The 16,041-nt window shown below is 40.0% G+C and overlaps 2 protein-coding genes across 4 annotated transcripts in view; one reads left to right on the plus strand and one right to left on the minus strand.

Moving 5' to 3' along the window:
- The window catches only part of exd3 (exonuclease 3'-5' domain containing 3), a 55,551-nt gene extending 51,190 nt beyond the window's left edge, over positions 1–4,361 (minus strand). The window contains exons 1-2 of one of the 2 annotated variants that reach the window (XM_034198136.1): positions 2,579–2,948; positions 1,423–1,481 (exon numbers count right to left, since the gene is read on the minus strand). In XM_034198136.1, the coding sequence (XP_034054027.1) occupies positions 1,423–1,450 (28 nt within the window). In that variant the 5' untranslated portion in view covers positions 1,451–1,481; positions 2,579–2,948. Of the gene's footprint in view, positions 1–1,422; positions 1,482–2,578; positions 2,949–4,289 lie in introns of those variants that run through there. The other variant, XM_034198135.1, reaches the window with a different exon arrangement.
- Positions 4,362–6,655: 2,294 nt separating this feature from the next.
- LOC117534080 (chelonianin-like) lies at positions 6,656–7,661 on the plus strand. Of its 2 annotated transcripts, none has more exons than XM_034198117.1 (3): positions 6,656–6,880; positions 7,096–7,192; positions 7,351–7,661. In XM_034198117.1, exons 1-3 carry the CDS (start codon positions 6,797–6,799, stop codon positions 7,530–7,532), a joined length of 363 nt encoding a protein of 120 aa, XP_034054008.1. In that variant the 5' UTR covers positions 6,656–6,796; the 3' UTR covers positions 7,533–7,661. The 2 variants fall into 2 exon arrangements, with proteins under 2 accessions (XP_034054008.1, XP_034054009.1); XM_034198118.1 differs by having other exon boundaries at positions 7,096–7,159.
- Positions 7,662–16,041: the final 8,380 nt, after the last annotated feature.

Raw genomic sequence — 16,041 nt, forward strand, 5'->3', positions numbered from 1 at the left:
AGGTATAAATACACAGACACACATACAGTACATGTACTCATTCACCTTTTTGTGAGAATGTATTCATTTGAAATATGAGAAAACAACATTTACAACTCATGAATTGAGTCTCGATTACGGCTGTATAGAATTAGTTTTTTTTAAACCTTAGAAGCTTCTATTGAGGTTTTTGAATGAAGCTTTGAATGTCAGTTGATATATTCAAACTAAATCATTAATCTTAATAAAGAGATAAATCAGATTAAATGAAGTAGTCTTGCGTTTTTTATGAAGACAATCTCTTAATGATATAACTTGTCCTATCTCCCATTGTGTGCAGGCAGCCGGAGAGAAAACTGTCTTTTAACCACATCAAAAATAGTTTTCTGAGGCTAAATTTGTATTGAAGCAGAATATATTGTTAAACACCAAAATGTTGGGAATTTAGACAATTATATCATTTTTAAATGACATAACATCAAGGCTATGGGTTTTTTGAGAATGTTTGGATCACACGAGTCAGAAACAAAACTACACACTGACCACTTGAATATATAAAAAAGAGTAATGAAAGTGTAACATATCTTTAACAGCAAGTATGCAAAAATACCGGGTTTAATTATTTTTTTAAATCTACATTTGTATGTTGTTAGGTCTGCGTTATTTATTAAGCTATCCTATCCTCCAGCTCTTGAAAAAACAATAAAGGTGACACATACATTTCAATACAATTTGACAGACATTAAATCTACAAGCGGGCCTAACTGCCTGAAACACAAAGCTCAAGTGTCTAAATGGGGCATTTGGTGTCACTACAGCCACCAGAACAGCTTCAGTGTGACTTGGCAGAGAGTGGGCTAACTCCACTGGAAGGATGCCATCACATTCTCCTTCAAGTACTTCTCTCCTTTTGTATTTGGTTGTTGGAGCTAAAAAACTTGTCAACAGGTGCTTTGACTGAATCTCGAAAATAAGGAGAGTACAAGCACTTGCAAAATGCATTGCTTGTTAAAGCGTTGATGCATGTTAATTCCTTCTCCAGAATTGAGTACAACTTGGTTTCTATCCAAATGAAACATACCAACAGACAGTGAAACAAGGTTGATGATATCATTGTACACCCTGTGGGCTCATTGTGTACAGAAAAACTAATGTCGCTAAGAAACAAATTGTAAACTACTTACAGACATGAGTCAAAGTTAGTAACTACACAGTGGCACCACATGTATCTGTCACTATAAAAGAGATGACTTGTAAAAATATGTAGTGAACAAGTGCTGAAAACGGTTGGTTGGAAATTAAAATGTAATTTATCAAATGACCTAGGATTTTTGTTTATAGTCAGTAAACATATTTTGTTTTAGGCATATATATATATATATATATATTTATTTATGATGTAAATAATGAAAGAACTGTCTGTGTAAACTAAGTGATACATACCCACTGTCTTTGGAGTAGTGTTGTTCATTTCAGTCCAATGAAAAGGTGCTGCTGTCCCTCTGTTGAGGAAGACACACAACACAACACTGTTAAAAAAACACCACAACTGCTCAAATCCATTTGCTTTGTACTACTTTTATTTGATTAGTTTGTTATGATTATTATCGTTTTCCCTTAGTGTTCTATTTGCTTTTATTTGGAATGGTTGTCTTGTGTTTTAAAAAGAAATGTTATGAGAAGCCTGGAAATACCATGTTTTGCTACCTTACTTGTGAAGAAAAAAACACAACATTGAATAACAATAAAGGCAGTTATGAGATGTTGTTTGGAAAGTATTTATTTATATGCCACACAATGATATGGTAAAGAAGCTAAAGTATGTAGGTCAAGATATGACAGTGACACCCTACAAATAGCTTCACCGAATGTATTTGCTCTCAGTTTTGTTCAGCAACAACTTTCCATTGTCTTGAATTATGTCAAAGCTTTAGTTATAATCCAACTAAGAAAAAAGAAAGATGTGTTATTAATGCAGCAGTTTAAAACCAAACTTCAAGGAAAACTGTAGTGGTTATGAACCAGTTTCGCTCATGATATCATTTCTGCACACACACACCGAAACCTGTGGGAACAGCAGCCTGAGAAATGGCAAGATGCCAGCTGGCTATGAGACTTGATTTTAGGCTGAGGATGTTTTTTAGGCCTGAAGTCTGTTTCTATCAGACCGGCTTTAGCTCGCAGCACTATCCGGGCAACAGCACGTTTTCAGGGGATAGTGGAGGATGAGAAAATTGCGTCTTGACTGTTTTTATTATCTTCTATCTCCACCTAGTGGTAATACAACACACACCCTACTTCCTTAGAGCTTGTTGTCATACTTTCTGTGAGCAAACATTAGCTTGTCTGACACAGCTAACTACTTAATGACACCCACACGTGCGGTAAAATGATTACTGCTCGAGCTAATTCAATGCTAACATAATGCTTGTAGTTTGGACGACGTCGTTCTTTGTTTTAGCTTGGGACTCACTTTAGCCTAGCTAAAACGTCACTGTCATGTTGCTTCCCAGTACACCGTACATTTTATGTTTCAGACAAGCAAAATATATTTAATTACGCTAATGTTAAGTTATTTTATTGATGCGTATGAACTCACCATGTGCTACTTTCTTCAATTAGCTGTCGTCAGGTGGACTGTATGAAAGCTACCTTGCTAGTTTGTGAGCAACATTGGACCCAATGTGATGATTGCTTTCTTTGCCCTGAGTTAAATCCAAGGCTAACATTGCCGTCACTGTACACAAATGCAGATTTAATCGCCGGTCTGAGGACTGTGACGTCTGCAAAATGCCATACCTTTAACATTTAACATGACTTTCAAACCTTTCTGACAATTATTTACTTGTGTTTATCGGGAGATATAAACACACTTAAGGTAAAGCTGCCTGTAGTTCAGTACATGGGGAAAAGGTAACCCTTTGGAAGTTCTCGCTCTTCTGCTTGTTTTCAGCGGAAGCTGTCTTTGCAGGCTGAAATGGCACCACTGCCATCCTCTGGTCAAGGGAAATATTTAGGCTTTTTCCACAAAACCATTTGAAATGGTTAGTTTATTATTTAGTTTTCAAAAGAGAAGGATCAAAGAAAAGTCCACAAAAACATAGGGCTTCCGATTTGTGTATCACAACTCTTTCTTCTTTCTTTTGCAAAAGAAAGGCTGGCTAAATGTACATCTTGAAGGATTTACAGGTCCCATGTCATGGCCATTTCTACTGATCATAATTCCATTGTTGAGGTATACTAAAATGCATTTATATTGTGCAATTTTCCAAACTTACATTGGTGTCTCATACAGCATCTCTGTATAGTAGGCCTATGTGTATTCAATCTGTCCTAAACGGCTTGTTGGAGCTCCTGCCATCTCCCCCTCCCTGTGAGCCCAGTGGCCGTCTGCGAGACAGCGAGACACAGCGAAACCCAGCCCGAAACACACACACACACACAGGGCCGCCCCTGGCCAACTTGGGGCCCCAAGCGACATTGTGAGATGAGGCCCCCCCCCCCCCCCCCCCAACCGACAGGAGTGAAAAAAAATTGTTTTGGAAACAAAGTAGGCTACTTTGAAAATATAATTCCTGTTTATTATTATTATCAACACTTTTTTATGCAGTGAGGTAAATGGTTGTGCATCTATGTCGTTCAGTATGCGTTTACAGGTACGTCTGCATTTCCTGCCAAATACTAGCCTCAAAAAGATTAAAATATAATTAATGCAAATAAACAACTTCTACTAATAATAAAAATCATAATCAATTCAAAATATAAATACTATATTATTTTATTATAATATAGTTGTATAGTCAAGACAAAACATGCTTATGACATGCTCAAAAACTGATATTTCTTAAATCTGTATTCAAATGTAGTTCCCTCTGTCAGCAATGTATCAACAACTACACACACATTTCTATCAGTATTTCTCTGTGTGGTGGTTGACATGATGATGACTGTTAGGATTTAAGGGGAGAGGCTGAGCATCACCATGAAATGTGCAAATTGACATAAAAATGAATAAAAGGGGGAAAAATGCTCCATGTTTTTTAAGATGTAAACTTTAACTGTTATGTAAGCCAACTAGACAGACAGTGTATCACTCTTCCTCCTGTACATTAGCAGATAAAAGGCATCACATACTTGAATGAATGGTAAATAAAGAATGCTGGAAATAACTGCATCTCCATTAGTCTATATGCTATGCAGGGACTGCCTTCTTCATGTCGTGAATTGTAGCTGATGTTTTAATATGGCAATTGGCAATTTGACTTATACAACATTCACAAGTTTTACATCTGACTCATACAATAACCCACCTTCGAGTGATGCTCTAGTTTCTTCATGTTTTGTTTTTTTCCCCTCTTGCTTGCGCCGGACTGAAACTGTTTTTTCACCGACATCTCTTTAGCTGCACTAGTGGCCGTATCAAAGCCGTGATTGGTCAGATGTCGATTCATTGCAACGGTGTCGGGTTACAGACGTGCTCTCCTTCTCACTCTCGCGGGGGGTGCGCGGAGAACTGAGCGGAGAACTGCACACAGCAGCTGAGGCTCTCTGGGCGGGGCCCCCTGCGCAAGGCGGGGCCCCATGCAGCCTGCGTGATTGGCCTGTAGGGAGGGGCGGCCCTGCACACACACACACACACACACACACACACACACACACACACACACACACACACACACACACACACACACACACACACACACACACACACACACACATACTATGGGGGTTATTCCCTATCTTTATTCAAGAGCGTGGTCTTTAAATGTGAGAGCATACTTTATTGATTTCACGTTCAGAATATGTATTTATTTCCCTCAAACCCTGTCCTCACACTCAAATAGTACCTGCTTGCGCTTAGATTTGCTCTGCTTCTGCTCAAACTGTACGCTTGCACTCAGATATATTGCTGCTTACAGATTTCCTGAGTGCGAGGAGAAGGTTTTAACCTGTGTTTTTGAGTTGATGAGTAGTGCAGATATCACTGTAAAATCAATCGACAGTAAAGAGAATACTTACTTCCGGGTGCAAAATCCTCCATTATCCAATGGGAATGGACGTTCACATTGCTCTTTGTGTCCGTAATACAATAAAGGGGACATGATCAAATAGGAATATAATTATCTTTAAAAAAAACGTTAACTAAAGGGAACAATCTATTTGACAAAGCTGAAGCTCTGGCCTTCCTTAAAAACTAACTAATTTATAAAAAATCACAGTTACACACAATGCACTGTTTTTTTAGAACAACAATTCGTAACTAATGCACCATAATATATTCTGACGGGAAAAAAAATGTATTATGAATACAAATAAAATAAAAGAAGCCTCCCGTGAGTTACTACAAGCTATAAAGTAGATTTTAAAAACGTATAGAATAAAAGCTCACTGCTGGACGTTGTAGAAATGCGTGTGTACGCACCATACAGTTTATGGTACGCACACAATACGACAAAGGAGCCTCATTCACTTTACATTCGGGGTTGTTTGTGTGGTGCAGAAACGTAAATGTAGAGTTCGTGACTCCACCACGCACTGCGGTGTTAAGGAGTCGTGGTGGAGTCACGCATTCTGGTGAGACCAGGTTGATCAAGGTGTTTGACATAAAGCCTTATTCATATCACCACTGTACCATCCTTGATAAACACAATTTCATGAGTTTTGACATTTGTAAGTCTTTTAAAAGTATGTGCTTTTTTTATAAATGTTTACATGGACTGGCCGCTGCACTAGGTCAGAAACCAGAGGAGACTGTGAGGTCCACCGTAGACGGTACACTTTTGGACAAAATGTCCTCTCCATTAAAGGCAGCTCATTGTGGAATAGCCTCCCAACTGAGATACGGGATTGTCCCACTCTCAACAGTTTTAAAGGTCAACTAAAAGAATGGTTGAGAAACAAACAGATGTGCAATCACCGCTAAATGCACTTTAATACTGGTTTCTCCTCTTGCACTTTATGTATTATCTTCTCTTGCACTTTATATGTCGTTGCTGCTATATTGTACCATGTCATAAATACTTGTGTGTGCTGCTCTTGCTCTTTTGCACTTTTTGCATCATGTATTTGTCTTTGCTATGTGTATAATTGTCATGTTCTTAAATGTTGTATGGGAGGGACTGCGGATGGAAATGAGCTTCAAGCTAAAATCCGGCATATTTACACTATTTGCATTTTCTTGTTTTAAGTGTTCATTAATGTGCATTGTTCCTGCTGAATAAATGATAACAAAAAAAAGAGACCGACTACAAAAGGTAGACTCAATGGCTCTTGATGACATCAATGAGCAGTCCCAATAGATGCTGTTGTATAAAAAGAAATAGAATAGGTCCAGATTTCTTCTATTTTGTGTTGGATGATTTGTTTTATTGATTGCTGATGGATGTTAAGATGTGTTTTACAATTAGAGCTAGGGAAGTAACAATAACCTCCTAACAAACGTAAGGTTAAGTTAACATTAACGTAACGTTGTAAGAAAGCAAAACGAACCTTCAAGAAAGCTTTTACTCTCAGACTGGGTGAAATTGTGCAGTGTTGACTTTTAGCGCTTTTCCCAGTAGACAGAGCTGTCAGAGCGGTTCTATGCTGGTTTAGCTGGCCAGGCTGGTCTTGAACCAGCATGACAAGCCTGGCAAGCTTGTCCAGCCTGATAAACCAACTAAACCAGCCGAACAACAGCTAAAACCAGCAACCATCTTAAGCTGGTCTAAGCAGGGTAGTCATTGGTCAATGCACTGCCTGGGCTGAAATAAGGAGAATAAGAAGGGGGCTATATTTCCATCAATTCTTGAAGAGACAGCTGGACATAAAGACAGACATGATGGAGAAAAAAACGATTGTGTTTTCTGTGCTACTGCTGCTGCTGGGGTGCACATGGACCATCCAGGCAGACGTTGATGAGGTGACTGGCTGACCTCTTACTAAACATTATGTTGGTTACATGTACATTTCTGTGGAATATTGTATGGCTGTTGGTTCTTTATATTAATGATCTGCTGTGCAAACATTTAGAACGTGTTTACCCTTATCTTGAAACATGTTGAATTGAATGTTTAGTGGAATATTTGTATAAAAGTTTTCAAATGTATTGTCTGACTGTCTTTGGCTCGGAAACAGGTGGAGAAACCTGTGAATCGGACTATGGATCCTGCACACGTGGAAGACTTCAATCCCTTTTCAAGTATGCCCAATATAACCTTGTTCAATGCAATAGGTAATAGATTAGTTTATTTACCCCGGTACACTTGATGTGCAGTGAGGCTAACTGAGTGCAGTGAGGCTAACTGAGTGCTGTACATTAGAGATCCTGAATCTGATGTTAAAGTACTAACACATGTTGTCTTCCCCTTCCTGTTCTCTCTCTCCCTGCAGAGGACTGTAAAAAAGCACCAGAACACGGGCCTTGTCAGTCATTGATAATCATTGAAAGGTACTTCTACAACCCCTCCTCAATGACCTGTGAGATCTTCACCTATGGCGGGTGTGGGGGCAACCTGAACAACTTTGAAGATAAGGCCAAGTGTATGGAGAGCTGTCACACTGCAGAAGATTAGGATGACACAAAAAATGGGTCTGATTAATTGTCCCATGTTGCTTTGAAAACACACATCACTGTGTGAATGTTATCTGTCTCAGTTTTTGTACTGTCTGTATCACGATATTAAAGTTGAACATTTTACTTGTGCTGTTTTCTGTTTTTTAAGTATATTTATTTAACCTGGATCAGTAACAGCATTAAAATGCTTTACAAAATAGTATTTAATCAGGGAACGGCCTGAATCAATAAACATATTTGGCATTGCTATAAAGAACCAGTGTGGCAGCCTATCAAAAGACCATTTTAAAAAATGGTCAAGAATGGTCCTGCTTCATGAAACAAACCAAACAACAAATGTGTCCTTCACAAGTAGGGCTTCATATGTTTAAACACATGAATAAACATCAATGTCAAAAAAGTAAAACGTGAAAAAGCGAGTAACGGTAAACTTTCCTCAATCGTGTGTGTTTGATGAGTGGAAGCAGGAAGCAACGTGTTCTTAATTGTAGCTGCAATAAAACATGAAACTTTACAAATGTATACAGCTGCTGCTACTGACAGTAAATAATGTAAACATAAAATATATACTCGAAAATGCTCAAATACCAGAATATATAAAACACATACAGTATGAGAACATATACTTGCTCTGATTACTGGGACACAACACCGCACATCAAACATTAGGAGTAACGAGTCTTTCAAAAAGTCCTTTCTGTGATATAGGGCTATATGAATACAAATAGCTTTACTTGACTGTACCATACCGTCTATTTGCCTGTCTGAAATAAGGAGCTGGGAAATAACTTTACATTTGTTCAAGAAGCAAAGAAGCACTACCTCAGCAGATAACAGTAACAAACAAGAAACAACAAACAAGAGTCATCCATTGTTTTTATTGGTGGTCTGCTGTAATGGGTGTTATGTGATTAAATTACCATATGAAAGTGTTTGTGATCAATACAGTTAGTTGCATGCCATGTAATTAAATGACAGTTATGTAACAAATGTAAGTAACAAATCGGTAACAACCAAATGTAATGTTTTCGGTAAAAACTATTACAAAATATATTGACAGATATCAGTGTTGAATACTGTTCTTACATTTGTTAGAACAATCTAAAATAAATCAAATATAATAAGTTTCATAACTTATTACGTTTTTAACAGGGTAACAAGTCATCTTTAATATATTACATTTATAAATTGACCTTTCCAACATTTCAGATATACCATGAGAGATGAGACAAAAGCATGACTCTTTATTGGGATGCTGATTCAAGTTGCATCTCTGTATTATGATGAGCAGTTTGCTCAGTTTGCTTTCAGGAGCTCTCCCTCGATAAAAGACCAAAAACACATAATTATTTCCTCATATCTGGGTGGATATTTCCATGTTTGTGTGTGTTTGATAACCCCTCACCGTCATTGACCACCTCACAGTACTCTTCCCACTCGGCCTTGCTGTAGAACTTGTTGGCGTTCCCCTGGCAGAAGCCCTGTTTGTACGGCACGCAGAGGCACACGGTGGAGTCGAAGGCCCAGACGCAGGCAGGCGGCACACAGCTGGAGGCAGAGGAGAGTTCATATTGTCATGCAGGGCAGGGCTGTGGAATTCATATTACACGACTATTGAACATTTGAAGAAAAAATGTAACGTATCATTTTTAAATTACATAAAATCAAGGCTATGGGGTTTTTGAGAATGTTTGGATCACACGAGTCAGAAACAAAACTACACACTGACCACTTGAATATATAAAAAAGAGTAATGAAAGTATAACATATCTTTAACAGCAAGTATGCAAAAATACCGGGTTTTAAAAAATCTACATTTGTATGTTGTTAGCTCTGCGTTATTTATTAAGCTATCCTATCCTCCAGCTCTTGAAAAAACAATAAAAGTGACACATACATTTCAATAAAATTTGACAGACATTAAATCTACAAGCGGGCCTAACTGCCTGTTGCCAGGCAGCTGCCAAAATAAAGGAAACACAAAGATCAAGTGTCTAAATGGGGCATTTGGTGTCACTACAGCCACCAGAACAGCTTCAGTGTGACTTGGCAGAGAGTGGGCTAACTCCACTGGAAGGGTGCCATCACATTCTCCTACAAGTACTTCTCTCGCTTTGTAATTGGTTGTTGGAGCTAAAAAAACTTTCAACAGGTGCTTTGACTGAATCTCGAAAATAAGGAGAGTACAAGCACTCGCAAAATGCATTGCTTGTTAAAGGTGGGGTAGGTAATTTTGGAGAAACCAGCTCGAGTGCGCTAGAATTTGTAAATACACAGCCGGAAGAAATCTGCCACTTCCTTACAGAGCCCCTTCTCCAACACACACGAACGCGCACATGACCAATGAGGGCACGAGATAAGATTGTGCACAGATGGAAGGCTGACAGGCAGGTAGGCCATCCAGTTATTTTAGCCGGGCCGGCTCAGATGATTGGTCGTGCTTTTTACAGTGTTACGGCTTCCACAGATGACATATTTTAATCTATTTATTGTCAAAGCATTTAATATATTCATTGCTATCGGGATGTTAAGAGCATTCCATGGAATATAACAAAAAATTTATCTCGAGCCGGTTTCTCAAACTTACCTACCCCACCTTTAAAGCGTTGATGCATGTCAATTCCTTCTCCAGAATTGAGTACAACTTGGTTTCTATCCAAATGAAACATACCAACAGACAGTGAAACAAGGTTGATGATATCATTGTACACCCCGTGGGCTCATTGTGTACAGAAAAACTAATGTTGCTAAGAAACAAATTGTAAACAAAGCTACTTACAGACATGAGTCAAAGTTAGTAACTACACAGTGGCACCACATGTATCTGTCACTATAAAAGAGATTATTAGTAAAAATATGTAGTTAAACAAGTGCTGAAAACGGTTGGTTGGAAATTAAAATGTAATTTATCAAATGACCTAGGATTTTAGTTTATAGTCAGTAAACATATTTAGTTTTAGGCATATATAATAGAGTCCAAAGGAGTGAAAACATCTTATTATACATCACTTCTTCTAGTTTTTGTTCCTGAATTATATTCCCACAGATACATAGACGGTAAATACAATGGGAATACTCGTGCCTAATAGCCATTGTATATTAAAGTAGGTTACCTTCTGTATACCAAGCATCCCTTTACCTTCATGTGAGTGGGTTTGAAGTAAATAATGAAAGAACTGTCTGTGTAAACTAAGTGATACATACCCACTGTCTCTGGAGTAGTGTTGTTCATTTCAGTCCAATGAAAAGGTGCTGCTGTCCCTCTGTTGAGGAAGACACACAACACAACACTGTTAAAAAAAACACCACAATTGCTCAAATCTATTTGCTTTGTACTACTTTTATTTGATTAGTTTGTTATGATTATTATCGTTTTCCCTTAGTGTTCTATTTACTTTTATTTGGAATGTTTTTCTTGTGTTTTAAAAAGAAATGTTATATGGAAGAGAAGCCTGGAAATACCATGTTTTGCTACCTTACTTGTGAAAAAAAACACAACATTGAATAACAATAAAGGCAATTATGAGATTTTGTTTGCAAAGTATTTATTTATGTGCCACACAATGATATGGTAAAGCAGTTCAAGTCTGTGGCCGTTTCTCAATCTCGAGGATGCTGGCTTGGTAGTCGCGTACTTCCAAGTCACTTCCTTCAGAAACGAAGCAAGTATACTTCCAAGCCACGGCTTCGGAAAACAAAGAAGAATGGAACAGGCTAACAAGTGTGCCACTCTCTCTAACGCAGTGGTTCTCAAAGTGGGGGGTGCGCCCCCCCTGGGGTGCGCAGAGGCATGCCAGGGGGGGCGTGAGAGACCAGGAGGAAAAATGGTTATAAAATTTTTAAAAAAAAAGATTTTAAAAAATCATAATTTGAAAAAGTATTGATTCTAAAATAATATGATACAGTACAGTACTATTACGTCTGGGTCTCTGTGTTTCATTAATGCTCGGCTCTGTGTGTGTGTGTGGAACGAGCCATTTTGTGTGTGCGCGCGCGCGAGAGAGAGAGAGAGAGCGCACCGGTACCGGAGATCGTTGTTGTTAGCTTCTGGTGCTAGCGAGCTACGCTAACGGATATAAGGAGTTTTTTCAACAACAAAGTGAAGGAGAGTCCTCTCCTGTCAGACTGAGAGACTCAGTGAGCTAAAGGACTCTCTCAGTGTTATCTCAGTGGGTCTCAAACATTTTGGTCACCATTAATGTAAACAATTATTTCCGAGGCACACATTTATATGATCATTATAGTTCTAAAAAAATAAGAGATTGAATGAAAAACAGCTATGAAATACTATATGACAGTAAAACAAGAATAAAGTTTAAAAGGGTGATTTGTAAAATATCCATAAAGAAAAAGTAAATCTGTTTACGGTTCTGTTTCAAATGGGTGTTGAGAGATGTATCCATAGATCTCTTCATTTTGCTCTCAAAGTGCACCAGATTGATGCTTTTAACTTCAATATTTAAAAATAAATCTTCCCGGGGGAGCTTGCCCCCGGACCCCCCTATGTGAGGTCCACACACCACCTATAAAAATAGCACATGACCTCTGCTTACACCTATATGCCGTGAGCTGATTATCGAGCCTTCATTGTAACAGTTGCGGGAACACTGTGTATATGCGTGTGGGGAGTGTTGCAGTAGAAAATTCCACTGTAGCGACCGGTACATTAATGGGAAACCCTAAATGTCTGAGCACCCTCTATGAAATGTCAAGCTACCCCACAGCACCCCCAAAATAAATCTCTGGTGCCGCCACTGAGCCTGACTATTTGTGTTGGGGGGGGCCCAATTTTTTTTTTCTCCTGACAGAAAAAGTTTGAGAACCACTGCTCTAACGGTTTCAACATAAACTGTACCGAAAATAAATACCTCACCATGTCTATCTAATTATGAACTTGCTTTACTTTCACGGAACACATTTTTGGTGATAACAAATGTAACAAAGTAACATATTTACCAACACATGTTCTACACCATTACATACTTACATCTCTACTCTCTCATCCACTCTGGACTCGCTCTGTCCTCTACATCTCGGCAGGCTCGTCAGTCCCCTCCTGCTCCTTGGCTAAATGATGCACTGCGTGCTAATAGAACCGTCCTTAGGGCAGCAGAGCGGAAATGGTGGAAATCCAAACACCGTGACGACCTCCTAACCTATCAGGCTCTCCTCTCCTCTTTCTCTGCTTCGATCTCTCAGGCAAAAAGCACTTTCTTTCAAGATAAGATCCAATCTTCCTATTCCAATCCTAAAAAACTATTTTCCATCTTCTCCACCCTCTTGGACCCTCCAAAAGCTCCTCCCCCCTCCTCACTTCTGTCAAGCGACTTTGTTACCCACTTTGAAAAAAAGGTTGATGATATTCGCTCTTCTTTTTCTGACTCACCTTTACTCACCGCTGGGTCACCAGACCCTCCTTCCACCAACACACTTACCTCCTTTTCCCCTCTCTCTCCAAGTGAGGTTCTTACCCTCATTACCTCTGCCCGCCCTACCACCTGTCCTCTGGACCCTATCCCTTCAAACCTCCTTCAGACTATCGCTCCTGATATTCTACCGTTTCTCACCCATTTCATCAACACTTCTCTAACTTCTGGTCACTTTCCAAACAGTCTCAAGGAGGCAAGAGTAAACCCTCTCCTAAAGAAACCCACTCTCAACCCGTCTGATGTTATAAACTACAGGCCTGTCTCTCTCCTCCCGTTCCTGTCTAAATCACTTGAACGCGCTGTCTTTAAACAACTCTCCTGTTATCTCAATCAGAACAACCTTCTGGATCCGCACCAGTCTGGTTTCAAGGCAGGTCACTCCACAGAAACTGCTCTCATTGCTGTCACGGAGGAACTGCACACTGCCAAAACTGCATCCCTCTCCTCTGTCATCATCCTTTTGGACCTGTCTGCTGCATTCGACACGGTGAATCATCAGATCCTCCTTCGCACTCTCCAAAAACTTGGAGTTTCAGGCTCTGCACTTTCCCTCCTCACCTCATACCTGAAAGACCGTACCTACAGGGTGACTTGGAGAGGGTCTGAGTCCGACCCTTGTCAATTAACTACGGAGGTCCCTCAGGGCTCTGTTCTTGGTCCCCTCCTCTTCTCCCTGTACACAAACTCGCTCGGATCAGTCATTAGCCCGCATGGTTTTTCTTACCACTGCTACGCTGATGACACCCAATTAATTCTGTCCGTTCCCCGCTCAGAGACCCAGGTCGTTGCACGCATCTCTGCTTGTCTAGCTGACATCTCTCAGTGGATGTCTGCTCACCACCTCAAGCTCAACCTTGACAAGACTGAGCTGCTCTTCCTCCCGGGAAAAGATTGTCCCACTCTTGACCTAACAATCAACATCGGCACCTCAGTTGTTTCCCCGACTCAGACTGCAAGGAATCTGGGTGTGACCCTAGATAACAACCTGTCCTTCACTGCAAACATCGCTGCTACAACCCGTTGCTGCAGATACACGCTTTACAACATCAGGAAGATACGTCCCCAGCTGACTCAGAAAGCGACTCAGGTTCTGGTCCAGGCTCTCGTCATCTCACGCCTAGACTACTGCAACTCCCTCCTGGCTGGTCTACCTGCATGTGCCATCCGACCTCTGCAGCTCATCCAGAATGCAGCGGCTCGTCTGGTCTTCAACCTTCCTAAATTCTCCCACACCACTCCGCTCCTCCGCTCCCTTCACTGGCTTCCGGTAACTGCTAGAATCCACTTCAAGACACTGGTACTTGCTTACCATGCTGCGAATGGATCTGGCCCTTCCTACATCCAGGACATGGTTAAACCGTACACCCCAGCGCGTGCACTACGCTCTGCATCAGCCAAACGACTCGTTGCGCCCTCGCTGCGAGGGGGACCCAAGTTCCCATCGGCGAAAACACGTGGGTTTGCTGTCCTTGCTCCAAGATGGTGGAATGAGCTCCCCATTGACATCAGGACGGCAGATAGCTTGCACATCTTCCGGCGCAAACTGAAAACTCATCTCTTTCGACTCCACTTCGAGCGTTAGAACTATTAACGAAGCACTTTTATACTAATAAAGGACTGGCTTACCTAAAGCCAGTTGAGTAGCACTTGAAATGTTTGGCTCTATGAAACCTGATGTACTTATATGATTCTGTTTTCTTCAAGGTTGTGTCTTCCTGGTCGAATGTACTTATTGTAAGTCGCTTTGGATAAAAGCGTCAGCTAAATGCAATGTAATGTAATGTAATGTAATGTAAATGTGTGCTGTGTCGGTTCAGCCATTCTCCGCAAGGGTTTTTGAAATTGGTTCGTGTGCAAAGCATTGTGGGGATTTTAAGGACGCGAAGTCTACCCATGTGCAGCCTCGAAATTTCCCCCAAACCAAGGACCCGGCCTCAGTGGAATTCCAAGTATGCTGGACATTGGAACGGTCCTGCTGCGCCACTTGATGACGTAGCATCCTTGAAATATTGGCTTGGAAGCCAGTATCCTCGAGATTGAGAAATGGCCTGTAGGTCAAGATATGACACTCTACAAATAGCTTCATCTAATGTATTTGCTCTCAGTTTTGTTCAGCAACAACTTTCCATTGTCTTGAATTATGTTAAAGCTTTAGTTATAATCCAACCAAGAAAAGAGAAAAATGTGTTATTAATGCAGCAGTTTCAAACCAAACAGGTGTGCAGGTGTGCGTCATATGCGAGGCCTTAAAATGGAGCGCGATTTCCGCCAAAGATTTGGAAATTGGTCCGTGCCGTGCATTGTGGGGATTTTAAGACCGCGGAGTCTACACATGTGCAGCCTCGAAATTTCTCACTACGAAGAACGCCGGCCTCGGTAGAATTCCAAGTATGCTGGACATTGGAACAGTCCTTCGGCGGCACTCGATGACGTAGTATGCTTGAAATGGTGGGTGTTTCTCAATGTCGAGGAAGGCTGCTCCAGAGCCCTAATAGTTTTAGATGATATTTTCAATTAAAATAGTTCTACATTGACAGATTTCTAATGTCAGTGTTCATGTCTCCTATTCACAGTGAACATCTTGCAGTTAAAGTAAAATAATAAAAAATATTAAAAGTGCTATAGCATGGGCATATTAGGTTGTGTATAATTGTTTACAATGAGTAGCCTATACTTTTGATTTTCATAGATCAACTATGTTATTTAACATTGTATAAAAGAAACAACACCTTATATTGAATTAAGGAGATTTACTTCTTGTAAGAAGATAATCTTCCATTGGGGCTTTACCAATTTAAGTTTTAGGAGATTTCATTACCTCCACCCTTAAGTAATTTTACTGGATATTCAGCCATATTAATCCTATAAACAAAAAAACATACACAAAACATATTAGTAAGCACATTTTTTTAATTGTGATTTGTTTTAATACAAGTTTACATGTTCTGAGTGCAGAAGCGTTCTTCATCTCACTTGCTTCCAGTTGGTCCGACTCAAAAATGAGTTTAACAGTCCAGACATATTGCCGTTGGGAGCTCTGCTGTGAAAAGGAAAACATATATTAAGCATATTTTGTTA

This window comes from Gymnodraco acuticeps, unplaced genomic scaffold, assembly GCF_902827175.1.
Source record: "Gymnodraco acuticeps unplaced genomic scaffold, fGymAcu1.1, whole genome shotgun sequence".
NCBI lineage: Eukaryota > Metazoa > Chordata > Actinopteri > Perciformes > Bathydraconidae > Gymnodraco > Gymnodraco acuticeps.